Genomic DNA, 17,685 nt, shown 5'->3' with positions numbered 1-17,685 from the left:
AAATGTAAACAACTGGAAGCAGTTTTACTTTTAAGGAAACAAAAGACAACTACACCTACTGTAAAATAAGTTGTGGGAGATGGAAGGGAGCTGCCAAGGATAGTTTTAGACAATGGGTCGAAGATGCTCGATATCAGAGCAGGTACTAGAGCAGATGATCACAACAGTGAACAGTCTCTCAATGTGTGGTAGAGTTTTAGCCCTGACTGCATTTGGGTGCCAGAAAGGTTGGGATCCCATTACTCTGGAGTAGGGATGGCAACCCTGTGGGCTCATCAAGCCCACAAAGCTGCTTCCTGTGATTGGCCAGCCAGCCCTCTGCCAAAGGGTGCTGTTTATTTTCCTCTTGACTTCCACTAATCCTACAAAGGCACTTCTTCTCCCTCTTGGTCAGTGCTGTTCCTAGGTGTTAACTCTAAGGTAATAGTCCTTCCTCTTTGCTAAGAACTAATGCCACCTTAGAGGAAGGTAACTGGAAAGCTTTCTTCCCCATTGCCACGATGGGCATGGGGCGGGGGTAGGTTCCGATAACTGAAAAGGAAGGACTATTCTTCCTCCCCGTTACCATGCTGGCCTAGGAGGAATGGAACGTCTCCCAGCCCAATGTAGTGATGAGAAATCGACAGAAGAGTGAATTTGTATTGGGGAAACTGTATGAATATATGTATGTGTGTACATCTGCCTGCCTAACTACTTATCTGAATGTGTGTTGGTGTTGTATGTGTGTTGAATGTTTGTGTAAATGTCTGCTGGTCATACCTACTTTGGCCATGCCCACTACTGCATCAGCCACTGGAGGGTTAACCAACTTTTTTTATGTCTCTTGGGCCAAAAACTCCTACTCAGAAGCATTTGGCACAGGGGACAGGACACTTCCATTTTCACTTCAGTGAAGTGTGGATCCACGGTATAGGCCTTTAAGCACCACTATACTTATCTGTTAGCCCTGGCTCACTTGACAACTACAAACAGGCAAAATGGACATACCAGTACATAGGAGCTGTAAGAGACTCTCAGCGCTCAAGACCTGAGCACTAGCTGCCCTTTGGTATAGAAGGTGCCAAATGACTAGGCTAAAACTAGCCCTGCACAGCAGATGCCGCCGCCACTCCTGTTAGTCCACTCAACCTGAGCCAGGAGAATCCTGGGCTGTACACTGAACAGTGTGCAAGAGCTAGATAGGAAAGCAAGAGATAAACAACCAGAACCCTGCCTCTTGAGCAACAAGCCCACATTACTCAGTAGCAGTTTGACCAAGCAGGATTCAGAGCTTTAACCCGAAGAAAACACACAAGGTTCATAGAGGTTGAGTAATTAATAATTATAAAAATAGCAGCATACAAATATGAACCCAATACCGGTTAAAATAAGAAAGGAAATGTGTGAGAATACATTTGGAAATCAGAGTACAAGACAAAAAGCAATAAAGCTAGTTTGCCTGTCTCTAATACTTAACCGCTAGAGTGCTAACCCCACTGAAATGCAGCAAGCAGCACCTCAATTCTGGAATTCTCTTTGGGAGATATCACTGCCTCCCTCCCTCACTACCTTTAGTCAACAACTGAAAATGCATCATTTTCACCCAGGCATTTCGGGAAAATTGTAGGCATGATATGGCTTCGCTTTGTGTTGGCACCAGCTGTTTGAATATGGTAACAGAAATTGGAGACCAAGCACCACAAAGGTTTCAGATGGGTGGTGGTAAGAATCTACCTCTGAATTGTGTGTGGTGGGTGGAGAGTATGAGTGGGTAGGAAGCATGAGAATGAGGTTTACTATTTTTGGGGGGGCCTGAAAGTTCAGGGTGCAGAGCCCTGAGATGGTGGAGAAGGATGCTGAGGCACTGGACACAGAGTGTGTTTCTCAGCCTGAGACGAGCAATAAGATCAGTATCTCTCTGTACCTCTTTGAGGCTCAGTAGGGAGCCAGGGAGTGGGTTGCCAGTCTGCTCCCACTGACACCAAGCAACAGCCACTTATTGAAATGTCATTCCAGACCCGGGCTGATCCTAAACTGGGACTTGGGTGCCTGGAAGCTTGTTTGTTTTTGCCTCTTTCCCCTCTGCTCTGAAGAGTGCAAGGTGGCACACCAAAGGGATAGATAATAATACCTTAATAATTTGTCTGACACATTTAAGTCTACTTTCATATGTTGGCACTATTATTATTATTATTATTATTATTAATAATATAGTAATTTGTATACCACCCTTCATCCAAAGATCACAGGGCAGTTCACAACAAAACGATAAGACAAAATACATAATCAAAACAAGAACAAATCAAGAACTGCAAAAGTAGCTTGATGTTAAATGGATTTTTTAAATTAACAATATGTATATGCTGCCCAATAACAAAGCTGTGTTGAATTGTTGGAAAAATGACCAGTACCTGAAGGATGTCACAGGAAGGAGCATTGTATGTTGAAACAAATGCTGTGGTGCCACAGAAGAGGATTTATTTTATAAAAGAACCACAAGAAGGCTGATTGGGTATCTTCTTAGGCCAGTGGATTTCAACCAGTGTGCCGTGGCACCCTGGGGTGCCTTGAATGATGGTTGGGGTGCTGCAGGCAACACTGGCCTCTGCCCCTTTTTTCTTTCCCTCCCTTCTCTGATGCCTTCTTGCATCTCTGCTTCCCAAAGGCTTGCACAGCTGTTTGTTGCAGCAGCCTTGGCTACAAGTTCCCCAGGCGAAGGGTGCCTCTGGGGCTGGCCAGTGGGTGCTTCCCAGGCCCCTGTGGGCAGGGGACGCAGCTCGGGGACCAGGGGCGGCAGCAGCAGCAGAAACTGCTGCTGCCCACAGGACTCCCAAGAAGAGGGGAGAAGAGAGGAGGCTGAGGGAAGACTCCACAAGGGAGGGTGTTCGAAAAAGGGTGAGAGGCTGCCAGCTCTGCAGGCAAAGGGTGACCCATAACTGGGCTCCTGAACCCCACAGGAGTGCCCCAAAAAGAATGTAGTTGGTCAAGGGAGCCGTGGACTCAAAAAGGTTGAGAACCTCTGTCTTAGGCTAACACACTGACCGCAGGATGAGCTTCCGGAGCCAAAAGCAAGGGCCCCTTCCCTTCTCCCAGCAACAACAAAATCTGGCCTGTTTCAGTGGGGATTTCCCACCTAGTTCAATAACTCTTACTCCCAGAAGAACGCGTGCAGGGCGCCTAGTAAACACCGGTCCCACCTTCCGAGGGTTGATTACTAAGGGACAAACTGGCTAAGCCACGCCTCTCTCACGCTCCGCTGCCTCTATTGGTCCGACTTAGGAACTGCTGTAACCAATAGAAGACCGCCGGGCTCTTATTTATTTCCCTCCTACCTATTCCTTTCCCGCTCGGTCTGCCGCCGCCGCCGCCTCAATGAGAGCAAATAGGGGGCGGGGCTTGAGACAGGCTCTGCCCCGTGAGTAACCGTTGGGCCCGTCAGTCAGTTTGGAGGAAGAGGCAGCCTCTTGGCTGGAAGGAGATGGCGAGGCCGGGCTCCGTAAGGCACAAGGTAAATGCGGGTGGGAGAACGGAGAGCAAGCGCTCCCTCCCTTGCCATTAAGTTCGGTCTCTTTGCCCTGAGTTCCCCCTCGTAACCTCAGGGCTCTGCATTCCCCACAACCATGCATGATGCCTGTATGCTTACCGACTCAAGATTGCAGTTCATGCACCTGATGATGGAAGTGGAGTGGGATCCGCAAACGCCTCTGTTATTGATGCATTTTATTTAGTTCTTAAGGTGCCGCGGGACTCTGTTGCTTTTATCAACAGAGTATTCTAGAAGGGTGGGCTTGTTACCGACTCTGTTGCTTTTACCAACAAAGTAGGTAACAAGCCCACCCTTCTAGAATTTGTAAAAGCAGAGAATCTTTAAGATGATCCCTGGTGTGCTCTTGTCCATGGGGTCACGAAGAGTAGGACACTTCTAAACGACTAAACAACAACAAATTATCGCTCTTGCTCCTGGAGCACACATGCAAAATGTGATGGTGCGAACTGTGATTGTTTCTGAAATACCACTGGTTGTACAAAAATAGTATGAGTTTAACTACTTAAGCATAACCTCTCCTGGTCTGCAGTGGTTTTATTTATTATTAATAGTTATAGAACACATTACCAAATTGTTGAGGTTATAAAGGCTCTTAGTTGGAAACCAGTGTTTTCCTTGTTGAAACGGCCAGTTAATAGTGATGCAGGGAATGTGAATTTCAAAATGTGAAGTATTCTGTTCTTGATATTTGCAAATATGGTTTAGCTGATTGATTGAAATCAATTCACAAAGGCCTATGTGCCCCTAATTGTTATTTATTCTTTAAAAAGACACTTAATTGGTTTACATACAAAGTATAGGTCAGAAGTAGAATGAAGTTTTTCTGTTATCAGTTCTATGCTCTTTTAAGCATTTTAAAATTAAAACATCACTTGCATGCTGGGTTTCCTGTAGAAGATGTAGTGTCTCTCTCTCTCCTTCTTTTGTAAGCCTGGGCTGTGTGTTCTGTTACACTTATTCTGGAAAACTAATACCAAATATTGAATGTTTGTTTGTGCAACCAACAGGTACTGTCATCAGGAAGGTTGGCAGGATCAGCTAAATTAACAAGCGGAGGGAAACAGTAAGAATATCCTCATATCTTTTACGTTTGTGCAGGTTTGAGCAGTAGCTTATTGTTAAAACTGCTCTAAATGATGTGCTTTTTGCTGCAAAAAGGCCAGGTCCTGCAGACTGGCTAGTTGGGACCAATGCTTGTCTTTAGAAATGAAGATTATAGAATCGTCTTAAATTCCTTATCAAATATTACATATAATGCCTTCAAACTTAAGGTGCTTTTTTGATGTAGTTGGTTTCAGAGTTTCTGATACTGTGTTTTAGCGTTTCTCCTTTCCTAGATATCAAAGTCCAAAATGTTTCCAAGTGTTCTATTGTATGTATGCTATAGAGAGAGAGTTAACACAGCATTTCTGTGTTTCAGGAATGCCTTAAGAAAAGTGGCACGTCCTGATGCTGATTTTGGCTACTCCCTGTATTCCACAGATTCTGAAGATCAGGTAATGACAGACTATAATGCAAAAATCTGAGCGAAGCTTTTTATTTGTGCATATTAAATACTGCTACGAAAAGCCACTAGCCCTTGTCACTGTCACCATGTTTCACATTTTCAGTTAATCTGGAGAACACGACCTTGTCAGACAGTTATATGGAAGATGGTAATCTTTTAAGCAGGAGTAAGGAAACTTTTCTGGATGGATGGCTGCCCATCTGTTAATCACTTAATGCCATTGTGATGTAGCTCATGTTGTGCTTTGTTGGGATTTCAAAGTGCAGTACAATAAAAATCCCTTTTCCTGTTTGCAAAGGACTTTCAGACAGCTCCTGTTTGAGTCTGGTTTTGTAGACTCAAACTAGGCTTGGGCAATATATCAATATATTGCCCAGAACCAGTATGAGGAGCAGACCGTGATGGTGGTTTCATTAAGCGGTATATCACTGGTGAAACCGCCACCGCTCCTGAATCCCTGTGCTAGCAGTGTGTGTTTCATCTTCCAGCGGGCGCTGCTAGCAGAGGGACTTGGGAACGGCGGCTGTTTCACCAGCGATACATGGCTGAGTGAAAGCACCATCCCACTGCTTTCATACGACGCAGAGGGAGAAACAAGCTGTATCGGTGAGGTGCTGTAGCAGCCTGTTCCTCCCTCTGAATCTTTAAAGTGCTCACCTAAGGAGCGTGCACCTGCCCTTGCCTCAGTCTAACAATTAAAGGAGCCCCAATACTCCTGCCGCTCACGTGTGAGCAGCAAAAGCACCAGGGATGTCTCAGCTGGGGAGGGGAAATGTCCCTCGCCCCAGCTGAGCTGTGCGAACAAGCTGTGTTGTCCCAGCCTGTAAGCCTGGGTGAAATAGCCTCAGTTCTCGAGGTGAGAGCTGGAGCAGTTTCACCCAGTGTCTCGCAGGCAGAGGCGAACCCATCTTGCTTTTTCAACATTGCGGTAGATCGCCAAACTGCAGTGTTTCGCTGGCGATACATCACAATGTTGAAAAGCTAATATTGCCCAGCCCTAGCTTAAACAGAAATGCTTGATCACTTGAGCAGTATTTAACTCATTTGCTGCATATGCCTGTGCTTTGCTGGGAACAATCACATGCAGCCACTGCAGGATTTAACCCAGTTATGTCAGCTGACAGACAGGTAGATATGGTTGGAGGGAAAGGGCCTCATAGGTCAGGATTAGCCTGCAGGCCCAAGGTTGCCCACCCCTGCTGTTAAGATATGCAGGTCCCAAGCCAGCAAGGGTTGTAATGAATATCTTGAATTGAGCCTGGAAACAAACCAGCAGCCAGGGCAAATCATACGATGCCTAGCACTCATGGGCATCCTAGCAACAGCATTCAGTACTGGTTGCAGTTTCCAACATATACTTTGGAACATTTACTAGCTCACAGAATAAAGAAGGTTTAATAATGAGCCATTTTCTGTGAATGAAAACTGTTTGCATTCTCTTTCATATCCTTTCTACAGGTTGCAACCATTCATCATGGCCTGGATCGCTGTGCATCTTTACTAAAGGACATTTTGCAAAATGAATCTGAAGGTAGTATTCTTTTTAATTACTTGAATTCAGTTTTCATTCTGCGAGTAATTTACTTTGTTGCTAAATGATATTATTTCAAATGATGCTAGGGATGAAGAACATCTGTCAAAAGGCAGGAAAAGCAGCTTTTGTCAAAACAGCTTCAAGACCTTTACTCAGTAAAGTCAATGGTTCAAAGAAGAGGGTTCAAAAGAAAAAAATTATTTCTGCAAATGTGCGTAAAGGAATGGGTAAGATGTTTTTCTTCAACTTTATTTTTAAGTTAATTATTTATTTTATTATATCATATCCATTCAGTGTTTAGTTACAGAATATCTGTAAGAAAATGATAAAACACAATTTATACATTACTCTTTAAAATATCTGATTTTTTAAAAATAGCCTTACTGTACCATAAATGTTCAGTAGATTTCACCTGCACTAGTAGATCAAATTTGCTTCATGGAGGTCTAAGTTTTTTGTTGTATTCATCAATAGGACTAAATTACATGTTTCACTGTATAGTCTTTGGTCAAGTACAGGACACCATGAGCTCATGTGACTGTACAAAGAATATTCTTGAATTATTAGAAAATAGTTTAGACTTTGAGGACTGCTCAAGAATATAACTTACATCTTTTTACTTTTATATTTTATAATATAACCTAAAACATAATAAAGACTTACAAGCACATGGCAATGCTTCAAGAGCAGAATTCCAAAACCCAAAAGGTTTGTTGTTTTAGAATACAACTTAAAGGTCTTTTGAGTTAAAGGTTATCCTTTTTCCTTTTCGTAGTGCCTGTGCCAAATAAGCCAGTGTCAGTGAATGCTGCAGTTGTTGAAAAAGACACAACCCCTGTAAGCACAGGGCAACCTGCTCCTCTTCAACCAATTCATATACCTTGCACTCAGCACTCTCCTGTGATGCATCAGAAACTGTGTGAGCATGTGCAAACCCAGATGTCTCTGCTAAACACCCAACCGCTGCAAAAATCCAGCGGCATTCCTGAAGTTCCATGTTCCATCATTCCTGAACACAGTGAGTGGGAATGGCATGATTTGATCTGACAGACGTTGTGGGGTGGTTATATTTAATCTTAGCATTGACAATTTTGTTCTTTATACCTCAATCAACAGCAACATATCAGCCTGTAACAGCATTCAACTCCCGTTTGCCTACCTCTACACCAGCTCTGTCCCCACAATATGCAGCTAATCCTTTGGTTGTTCAGCCTGTAAGTACTCTTTAATTTTGAATTGCCACATTTTGTTCTGTGCATACTATTGATAGATTTCTACTGTTTTGCCTTCCTTAAAAGTTCCCTTAATACATGTTAAAATGGAGGCTTCTAAAGTCTAATGCAATTTAACAAGTGTTGGTGTAGATGTAGATTACTAGTCATTATTTTCATTTTATTTATTTGTGGTTGTCAAAGTGGAGGAACCATGAAATAATTTCAATTTCCCCTTGGGTATTTGACGACATATGAGGATGGAGGTGACAACAGGAGTGTAAGACTGTTATTTTAAGGTCAGCAGCTTGTGACAAAGTCCAGCAGATCAGATTCAGGAAAACTGTTTTTCCCATCACATGACACTTCTTAAAAACATAAAGGTAAAGGAACCCCTGACCATTAGGTCCAGTCATGTCCGACTCTGGGGTTGCGGCACTCATCTCGCATTACTGGCCGAGGGAGCCAGCGTACAGCTTCCACGTCATGTGGCCAGCATGACAAAGCTGCTTCTGGCAAACCAGAGCAGCACACGGAAACGCTGTTTACCTTCCCGTCGGAGCGGTACCTATTTATCTACATGCACTTTGACGTGCTTTCGAACTGCTAGGTGGGCAGGAGCTGGGACCAAGCAACGGGAGCTCACCCCATCATGGGGATTCGAACCGCTAACCTTCTGATCAGCAAGCCCTAGGCTCGGTTGTTTAACCCACAGCGCCACCCGCGTCCCCGTGCTTAAAAACATACCTGTTTACTTAAGCCTTTTCTGGCGTTTAATGTTGAGAATTAATGGTGCCCTTTGGATTATCAGCTGCATTTTTTTATATTTTACTGTGATTTATTGCTATATTTTATCACCTTCTACACCGTCTTGAGGCTGACCGTAGTAGGCATTATATAAATACTGTTACAAATGAATAATAATAAACTGTTATGAACGCCTTTATGCTTAGTCCTGAATCAGTTTCATGTTTTCCAATATGTCTAAATGCTGGAAGGTGTCAGCTGTATAAGTAGAATTTGCTTGTCACCCATTCTTCTAAATCCTTCCTCACTACATTGGGCGAGCACAATACAGCACAATTGCAACAAATTAATTCTGCGAGCCAGAAGGGGAAAAGAAAGAAAAAATTGTTAAAACAAATCCAACTTCACCTGCTTCAAAGTGAAGCTGTTTCAAAGAACTCCAGTACTGAAGCAACCTTTAGTTTTGCATATATTTTGAAACACCTGCCATAGATTACCCCATCAAGTTCAACTAATTACTAATACAATATAGGCAATCTCTCTTTGTGTGTTGGATAACAATCAAATGGCATACTAACTTATTCTTAAATAAGCCTTTAAGACAGGGTATATCATCTGCTGTGCCTTTGAAAGTATGTTTAAGAAGTGGGGAAAGGAGATCTTGTATGGAGTCATAGTTAAGATATGCAAACGTAATATTTACCTTTATAGTAGTACATCTAAACACTATTTTTTTATTGCAACCTACTCATAAGTAAGTGTGCGGTATTAACATTTCAGTGTAGAATAAATTATTTGTATGCTCTTTTTATAGGGTGCTGTCATTGAGAGCTGCAGTCAGTGTGCATCACAAATAGGACTTCCCTTGCCAGAAGGCCCCAATGGCTCCACTTCTGGTGCCCAAGTGCAGACTGTTGCTTCATGTTCTGCTCTGCCCCACATGGTTCAATCTGCTCCAAACAATCCTATGCCACCCACAGTACTTGCTCCACCTAGTACCAGAGAAACTGTGCCAGACCAAGGAAACCACGAACAGCAGATTAAAGAGGCAGACCTAATAAGGTGTATTCAAGCACACCTGGCTCTGTTGCAAGCACATGAAAAGGAGAATGGGAAGGTTGATGGAAAGTACCAAGATGTTGACCCAATTCAGTCCAAGCCCTTGATTTCTAGAGAAGAAATTGCTGAAGAATATAGTGAGGGTACTCTGAGTGAAGAGGAACACTTGGATGGAGTTGATATGGCACCAGTGAGAGATACAAGCTGTCAGACGAGCTTTGACAAGAACATTTTAAAACCTCAAAAGACAAGCCTTCAAAAAACAGCTCAGAAAGTGAAAACCATGAAGTATCTTTTGGGAGAGCTTAAGGCCTTGCTCACAGATCAGGGTAATAGAGATTTCTGCTTACACTATAATTGATTTATACTTCTGTAAGGTTTACTTAATTGAATACCAACATGACAAAACCACATTTGTTTCTACTAATTTTGTCTCAGTCTTTCTACTAACGTTTCATGTTTTAGTATTTTGTTCCTTTTATCTGTTAGTAGTAGGCAATAATGCACAGAGACTCCTTTCTGCACAAGGGAGAGTGTTCACATTCTCAATGTGGCTGAGTGGTGCTTTTTGTTATGTAAAAAATCTGAAGTCAAATGTAAAAAAAAACCCTTCATTTTCCTAATCATATCTGCTTCATGTATTGAAAACCAGTGATTTACAACTCATTGCTATTCGTATTTTTAAAAATTGGATACTTTCTTGATTAAGGAATCATGTTCCAGATCAGTACAGCATGAAAGCTTCCAATGGAGTTTGATATGTAGTGCAGCTGAATGTGAGACACCTTTTTTTAAAAAAATAAATCCTATGAGTATAGAAAGCAGGTGATAAGCAAACAGAACTATCTGCCTTGCCCTACCTAATATGAATGGGTTATAAAAAAAAATTCTTGTGGATTTCCATATTAATGTAAGTCTTATCAGATGGGGAACCACCCATGATGGAATTCTTATTATTTCCCCTTTGTGGGGAGGCAAGTACTGTTCATCCTGGGCAGCAGGTAAGTAGGCAAGCAAGCTTATATGGAAGTAAATGAAGCTTCTGGAATAATTAGCTGTAAGCAGATGTGTTTAGGGTCATGTTGCCAACGTTACACCTGGAACTATAAGGTTAATATACATACACAAGGGTTCTTACTGTTCTCAGGGTAAAGTGCTGGTTTTTCTTTTAGCAACATGTACTGCAAAAACATTAATGAAATTTGTTCCCTTCATTTGGAAAGGGGCCTATTGAAGACGGAGCTCTGTCTTAAATCTGTTGTAGCATATAGCTGATGCTTGGTATCTTTGTAGGATTGTGAGTTTTTATTCTTCCACAACATGTTTTGAGGAGTACATTTGATTACTCAACAGATTCTTCCTTTCCCCATTATAGATGATTCAGAAATTTTGAGGCTGCTAGGTGAAGTGGAAGACACAGCATCACTCTTGCCTGCAGTTGTTGGAAATGCAAATGTACAAGCTGAAATAGCACTTGCTGTTCAACCTCTCAGAAGTGAAAATGCCCAGTTGCGCAGGTCAGTAATACATGTATGGAAGATCAGCAATGGTAATTTACCAGATCTCAGTTTAGAACAGTTAATGAAAGGTGAACGTGCACTTAAAACAAAAGCATTTTACAGCAGGATTACAATCCTGTCCTTTTTTAAAGGAGTAGATGCACAAATTATATATACATATAAATTAAGTCTGTTATCTATAAAACAGAAATATAATGAATTAACATGTCAACATTTTTGCAAAGCAATCTAAAACTTGTTTATCGATGTTCAACTAAAATGAGTAAGATGCATTTGGGAGTTGAAACATCAGCAGACTATCTTGATATAAAAGTTGGCATAATCCTTGTCCTCCACCCAATTTTCACTTTCTTGTAGAGTTCATTGTGGAAGAAGAGGGGTCTGCCGGGGGAACTGCAAAAGGCAGTTCACTGCCACATAATGGTTATCCACATAATGGAATAGTTTCATTATTGTGATTATTAACAGTTGGTAATGCTAGTGATAACAACTGTGACCATTTTGTGTATACAGGTTGATAGGACTGTGGTTCAGCAACAGCAAACCTCTCTGCTGACTTTATCAGATCAGCACTGGTAACCTCAGCTGACTGGAAGCTCATCTCAGTTGCAGTTGGGTTTCAACTGTATAATACACAAACTGCTGTGGGAACATTCTTGGGTTGTGCTTTTTGTGTATTGGCATTGTTTTAAAAGCTGTGGTGCATTTGTCCCAAGCAGAAGAGGATCTAGCAGAGAATGAAGGGTTGTCAGAATGGATAAAGTTAACTTAAAAGCTGAGGAAGATAGTTTTGTCCCCTCACTTTTTATCAAAACCTTTGCCATAGAAAATAGTTGTTAAATGCAAACTTCCCCCCCCCCAATTCAAATGAAGACGACTAAGAATATTGAATCAACAGCTGAAGAACCAAGAGAGAGCAGAAAAAGAATGCAATCTGGATAGCAACTATGAATGTAAGTAACAAAGTGTAAAGATTTGAATGTATTTTAAAAGCACTTAAAACAGAATTTGAAGCGTATTCATAGTCTCTGCTGGTTACTCACACTTCTAACAGTTCTGGAAGCAATGCTGTTTTTGTCTAATGAAGTACTTGAATAGTGTACTATATTTACTTTATATAAAGGCCTTCATGTAATAGTAAGCCATAGTTAATGGTTTACCACAAATGCACAAATTATACCTGCTTTCCCTGGCTTAAGTGTGACCAAACTGGAAATAAAGGTTTGTTTTGCTCCAATAACTAATGAAGGATCATGGTTTCTTTCTCCTGCCCACTAGTAAGAGCAAAGTGTGTGTGATTGTGCCAGTCACAAATCACAAAGTTTATTCATTCACAATAAACTATTAGCTTTGTTTTTTCATTCATGTCTACTAAACTGCAGCAGATTTCTGGCTCTAATTTTCAGTTGTTGTTGTGCTGCTGCTTCTCCTAGCCACTATTCGGACCTATGACACTCTGTTATTCCATGGTTAGTTTTATGCCGATGATTTTTTTATAATATGTTGTATCCAATGTTAAATACATTTTCTAAATATGTTAATAATAGATTTGCAGTACATATGAAAGCAGAAACTAGATAGCTGAAGATTTCCTAGCATGTTCACGTGCTCTTGCAAATTAGCTGCATGTGTGAGCAGAAGACTGGTTCATATTTTGGCTTATTAAGATGTGAGATGCTAATCAAAACATGACCATTGTCTTATTCCCTCTAATACTGTTTCACATGAAACAATGCCATTGTATCGTACAACTTTATTCAGGAATGGCTTATTGACTTGATTGTAGAAGTAGTTACATGTATAGTTTCTCTTACAGTTCGAATGTTAAAGTCTGTATAGTTGGGTCACACTAATGAATTTCTACCTGCACTCATTTACATTATTGTGTGGAGAAAAGTAGGTGAACCAGTTAGTGCATGCAGCGAGTTGGCTGTATCTTCATGATTGCTGCTGCTACTTCCTAAGTCAGCTCTAACCCAGTAAGTAAGGCTTCTTCACTTTGGCCTAGAAGGAAATAGAAAAACTCAGTACAGCTACAGCAGAACAGTTCATACATATTCACGTAAGGACGTGTTGCAACATTCTCTACTGATTAAAATTTCTATACAGTCTCCAAAGAAAGCCTCAGGCAAAATGTATTGTAGTTAAAAATCCTAGAGATTACAAGGGCATGCCACCTATTTACAGTTATTTTAGTAGTTATAAATATTTGTTGGAGTTGAACTTGTCTTTTAAAACAACTATATGCTTCTTCCCGTAGTCTCGCTCCAGTCTTTGAATATCACATTGCAGAGTCAGTTGAATGAATATATGAAAAGCAATGAGTTACTGCGGAATAAAAATGAAGAGATCATAAAAATGTTAGAAAGCCAAAAAGAGGAAAATAGAAGGCTGACCAGAATAATTCACGAGAGAGACCAAGAGCTTCATGAAAAGCAACAGCAGTATGATATTTTCTCAACAAAGCTCAAAATTGGTGTGTACATTGAGGCACTTTCTGGGTTCATATTTGTTTAATGTAAAAATGAAAAGTTACACTTCTTCAATGTGTTTCAGAAGCAGACGATATATTAAACAGTACGAAGAGCTTGCAGTACAAGTTGGAAGTTGCTGAGAAAGAAAACCAGATCTTAGGCATAACATTGCGTCAGAAAGATGCAGAAGTGAATAGATTGCATGAATTGACTCGGTAACTATCTTAATTTGTTTGTTAAATATGTATCCAATCTTTTAATCAAATGGTGCAAATAACTAATGTTCAGTAATGTTGCCCTTTAACTTCCTTCTTTTAACTTTAGTCCTGTGCAGTTAACAAACTTTTAGGCCCAACACATTTAGAATGAAAAGCTGAAAATTGCATGTATGTTGATCTGAAAGCTATGATAAGCTTACGGAAGACAGGGAGAAGTCACCATATTGGAAAATGGTGGATTCTTTTCAATTTAAAAGCACCAATATCTCTGAAAATAATAGCCAAACTGAACATTCTCCAAAGATTTTGCAGAATAATTTCAGGTAGGATTTTCAAACTTCAGATTTGGGAGGGGGAACATGCCATATGTTTAGCATGGCAAAGGAACAATATTCAGCTTTTTATTTTAAATGTTTGGGTCAAGCACTAGTTTCACTGGAAACTAATATTACAACTAATATTCATTAACTATATAAATTGGCAAAATAATAGAAACCCATTTCTGTCACTTTATTAGGGAAGAATGTATTGCTCTTGTGGCTTTGTTTCAAAATTAGTTGCTCTTTGAAAACTGTATAATGCAAGTAATCCTGACAGCTGAACTTGAGTGTGCTACACTAGTTCCTGAAACTTGATTGGCTTATGGCTGACATTGAGGTGGTCATGCTTAGTCTTCTTGGGACTTGATTCATTCACTATAGAATGCCACCCAGAGGGAGAGTTCAAAGGATGTACAGAAGTTCAGAAAATAAAGATAACTTATCCTTTGTTTTTCTACAGTTAATGGGTTTGAATAATCTCTCTTTCTGTCAAGAATCCAATTTACTTAAGACTTCTTTTGAGGTGGCACATTAAGTATGAAAAGAAATTGTGTAGAAACAGACAAAGAGAAACAAATCTGCTTAGCCTAGTCTATTTACTTACCTCCAGCTGTTCCGTCTCTCCTTATTTCACTTGAGCTACTTGTTATTTAATAGAATATTGTTTGAAGAGGGCATAATTTATCCTGTGAACTGCCCTGAGACCTGTGGGTATAGGGCAGTATACAAATTTTAATAAGAACAACAACTGCTTCTGGAGCAGGTAGTCTTGCACAAGACCTTTGTTGAAGTTTAACTAATAGTTCTGTCATATATATTTAGTGTTATATCAACAACAACAACAACAAAATCCTTCCAATAGCACCTTAGAGACCAACTAAGTTTGTTCTTGGTATGAGCTTTCGTGTGCATGCACACTTCTTCAGATACCTGAAGGAATTTTTTTATTTTTTATTTTGTTACGTCTTGCACTGTGAGTGTAGTACTTAGCCACCAGATGGTGTCAGAGATTCATGGACTAAGTTGAAACCTGTCTTGCTAGAAAGGGAAAAATGACCCTTTAAAATTGCCACTGTGAATAAAAGTTGTCACATTCTGGTTTTTAGCTCTTGTTTTCTCTTGTTGCTTCACCTAATCCAGTTGGGTATCATTACCACACATTACAGGTAGATTTTTCAGACTGTAGCTCAAACTAGATGGAGGGTTGTTCGTGCAACCTGTGTGCATACTTTTGTCTCCTGTTTAAAAGGTTGGAACTGAACAATTGAGACTATTCAAAAAGCTTAAATTTTTACCCTTTCAGCTATTCAGGACAGTGGGGAGCAGAACACATGCCAGGACTCCTCCACCCCACAAACAGCTAATCCTCAGACCGTTTTATTTTTTTTAAAGAACCATGAGTGCAGCCACAACAGTTTCATTGAGTTCAGTTTTTAATGTTTTTGGAATCTTCCTTGAGTGTTCCGGGAGAGAGTGAATGCAGCATTTGATCAGTTTATATTTTCAAGTTGCAAGCATTCAATTCATAACAATGGGCAAAGGGAGGGGTCTCCCGCTCTTCCCCAGACACCCATTGCAATGGATTATGGGAGGCGTGTCTCTTAGTAAAGACTTCCAATTACAGCATTAGTTCTTCCTTTAAGGCTGAATGGTAGCTGTTTGCCTTTTATTTATAAAAGTATTTCTATATCAATATAACATGAAATATCAGGGCATTGCACAGCATTAGAACACAACACAATTGAATGAATAAATAAATAAATAAATAAATAGCAACAACAGTAATACATATACTATGGCATGTTAGGGAGACAAGCCAACCATTGATCACTAGTTTTGGGGGAAAGGGCAGTTCTTTTCCTCCTCGCAGTGTTTGTAACTGTGGCCAACTTGGTTTTGGCCCATGCAACTTGTTGGAAGGTGCTGACGACTGGGTGTATGGTTGTATTTACATAGACCCATTTAACGCCCCATTTCTAGAGACCCCCCTTCACTTATAGCCTCTCTTACTTGGCATCCTCCCTCCCACACGGTTATGACATTTACTTAAACACACACAGACAAAATGTTCAGTTTTCTTTTTTTTATTTTCAAAGAAACAGTTTAAATGTGTTTGCCTCTTTACAAAACTAATATATAATGTTCTACTTCAATACAATGGTCATTTGGAAAATAAACTTAAGACAGACCACCCAAAAAGCCCAACCTGCAGTCATAAATTTTAAGTTTTACTTTGTTCTCCTGAAGCTCAGTATAGGTATGACTAAACAGTATTACTAACCGCTGTATTGTCTCAAGGTGGGCTGTATGCTGAAAGAGGTACAGTATATCATGTCTATTGAGTCTAATGAGACTCACTCACAGGTAAGTGGGTATAAAACTACAACCAGAGCCTAATTGCTTGAGACAAAGACAGGATCTTGGATTTTGTCATATTCCTTGTCCTCATTAAAATTAAACTACTGAATTGTTTTCAACAGGGCTCTGCAGGGCAGTATGTCCAAACTTCTCTCGGACCTCACTGTGGACACTGCGAAACCAAAACAGGAAAGAAGTCTGTCAAAAGCACTCTTGGAAATTCATGAAAAACAGCTGCAGGCTGACACATACCCTCTAAGTGATTCTGTAATGAGCTACCTTAAAAAGTTAGAAACCAGTCCTATTCTGGCAGAGCCTGTCTTACCAAAAAGTGAGATGACGATACCAGATCAAGGATATGACATGAGGGCAACTGAAGACCCTCCTCAAAACAGCCCTGTTGCAGGGGAAATAGTGGCTCCAAAAAGCTTTGCCTTTCTAAAGCCTGAAGTTGAAGCAGCCAGCAATTCAAGTACTTTGGTAGAAGGGCATGGGCCGGATGAGACTATTTACATTCCATTGAGTAGCAGTCCATCTCAGAAACCAGCTGCAGCAGCTGAAAGAAGGACAGATACACAGTGTCAAGTTCCCCCAAAACGGGACTGTAACTTTGGGTTGGCCAATTCCAAGCAGCCAATTAGGTTTGGGATGCTGGGCAACAATGCAAAGGCCGTTGATAAATTGTATGGTAGCCTTAGTCCAAAAAAGACTGCGGAAAATAAGTCTGAAAGTAAGGGGAAGACAGCAAAGCTGGAGGGAGGGAGACGCCAAATGCAGCCAAAAGAAATAACAAATGAAGCTGCTAAAATGATTTCGGACGATCCAGATGGACTTCAGCCTGATAAATTCTTTTATGCTTCTATTCCACATCAGAAAGGGAACACACAGAAAAAAGCCCCGAGTATTTCTGTTCCTGACTCCAGTTTCTCAACTTTTGACTGGATGTCTGGAAAATCTGAATGGACTATATCTTCCTTTTCAACATTCACTTCTAGAGATGAAGAAGACTTCAAAAATGGTCTAGCAGCCTTGGATGCAAACATAGCTAGACTGCAAAAGACTTTGCAGAATAGTTTAAAAAAAACAGCAAGTCCTTAATGCGCTATTTCAGAAGAAGCTGGAGAAATGCTTTCCTTGAAATCTGGTTATTTTATAGCATGCTTGTACTTGTATAACTTTTGAATTGTTGCTGTAACACTTTTTTTTTTTAC

At 40.5% G+C, this 17,685-nt stretch overlaps 1 protein-coding gene across 2 annotated transcripts; it reads left to right on the top strand.

The window, feature by feature from the left end:
• The first annotated feature begins 3,345 nt into the window (after window positions 1–3,345).
• On the top strand, window positions 3,346–17,685 carry CCDC14 (coiled-coil domain containing 14). 2 transcript variants are annotated; one of them, XM_033162888.1, is made up of 13 exons: window positions 3,346–3,487; window positions 4,534–4,589; window positions 4,947–5,022; window positions 6,492–6,564; window positions 6,654–6,794; window positions 7,343–7,585; window positions 7,684–7,781; window positions 9,340–9,913; window positions 10,960–11,101; window positions 11,978–12,057; window positions 13,365–13,580; window positions 13,664–13,793; window positions 16,597–17,685. In XM_033162888.1, exons 1-13 carry the CDS (start codon window positions 3,458–3,460, stop codon window positions 17,570–17,572), a joined length of 2,835 nt encoding a protein of 944 aa, XP_033018779.1. In that variant the 5' UTR covers window positions 3,346–3,457; the 3' UTR covers window positions 17,573–17,685. The 2 variants fall into 2 exon arrangements, with proteins under 2 accessions (XP_033018779.1, XP_033018768.1); XM_033162877.1 differs by having other exon boundaries at window positions 13,661–13,793.

Source organism: Lacerta agilis, chromosome 1 (genome assembly GCF_009819535.1).
Source record: "Lacerta agilis isolate rLacAgi1 chromosome 1, rLacAgi1.pri, whole genome shotgun sequence".
Classification (NCBI taxonomy): Eukaryota; Metazoa; Chordata; class Lepidosauria; order Squamata; family Lacertidae; genus Lacerta; species Lacerta agilis.
This window is presented reverse-complemented; position numbering and strand designations above follow the sequence as displayed.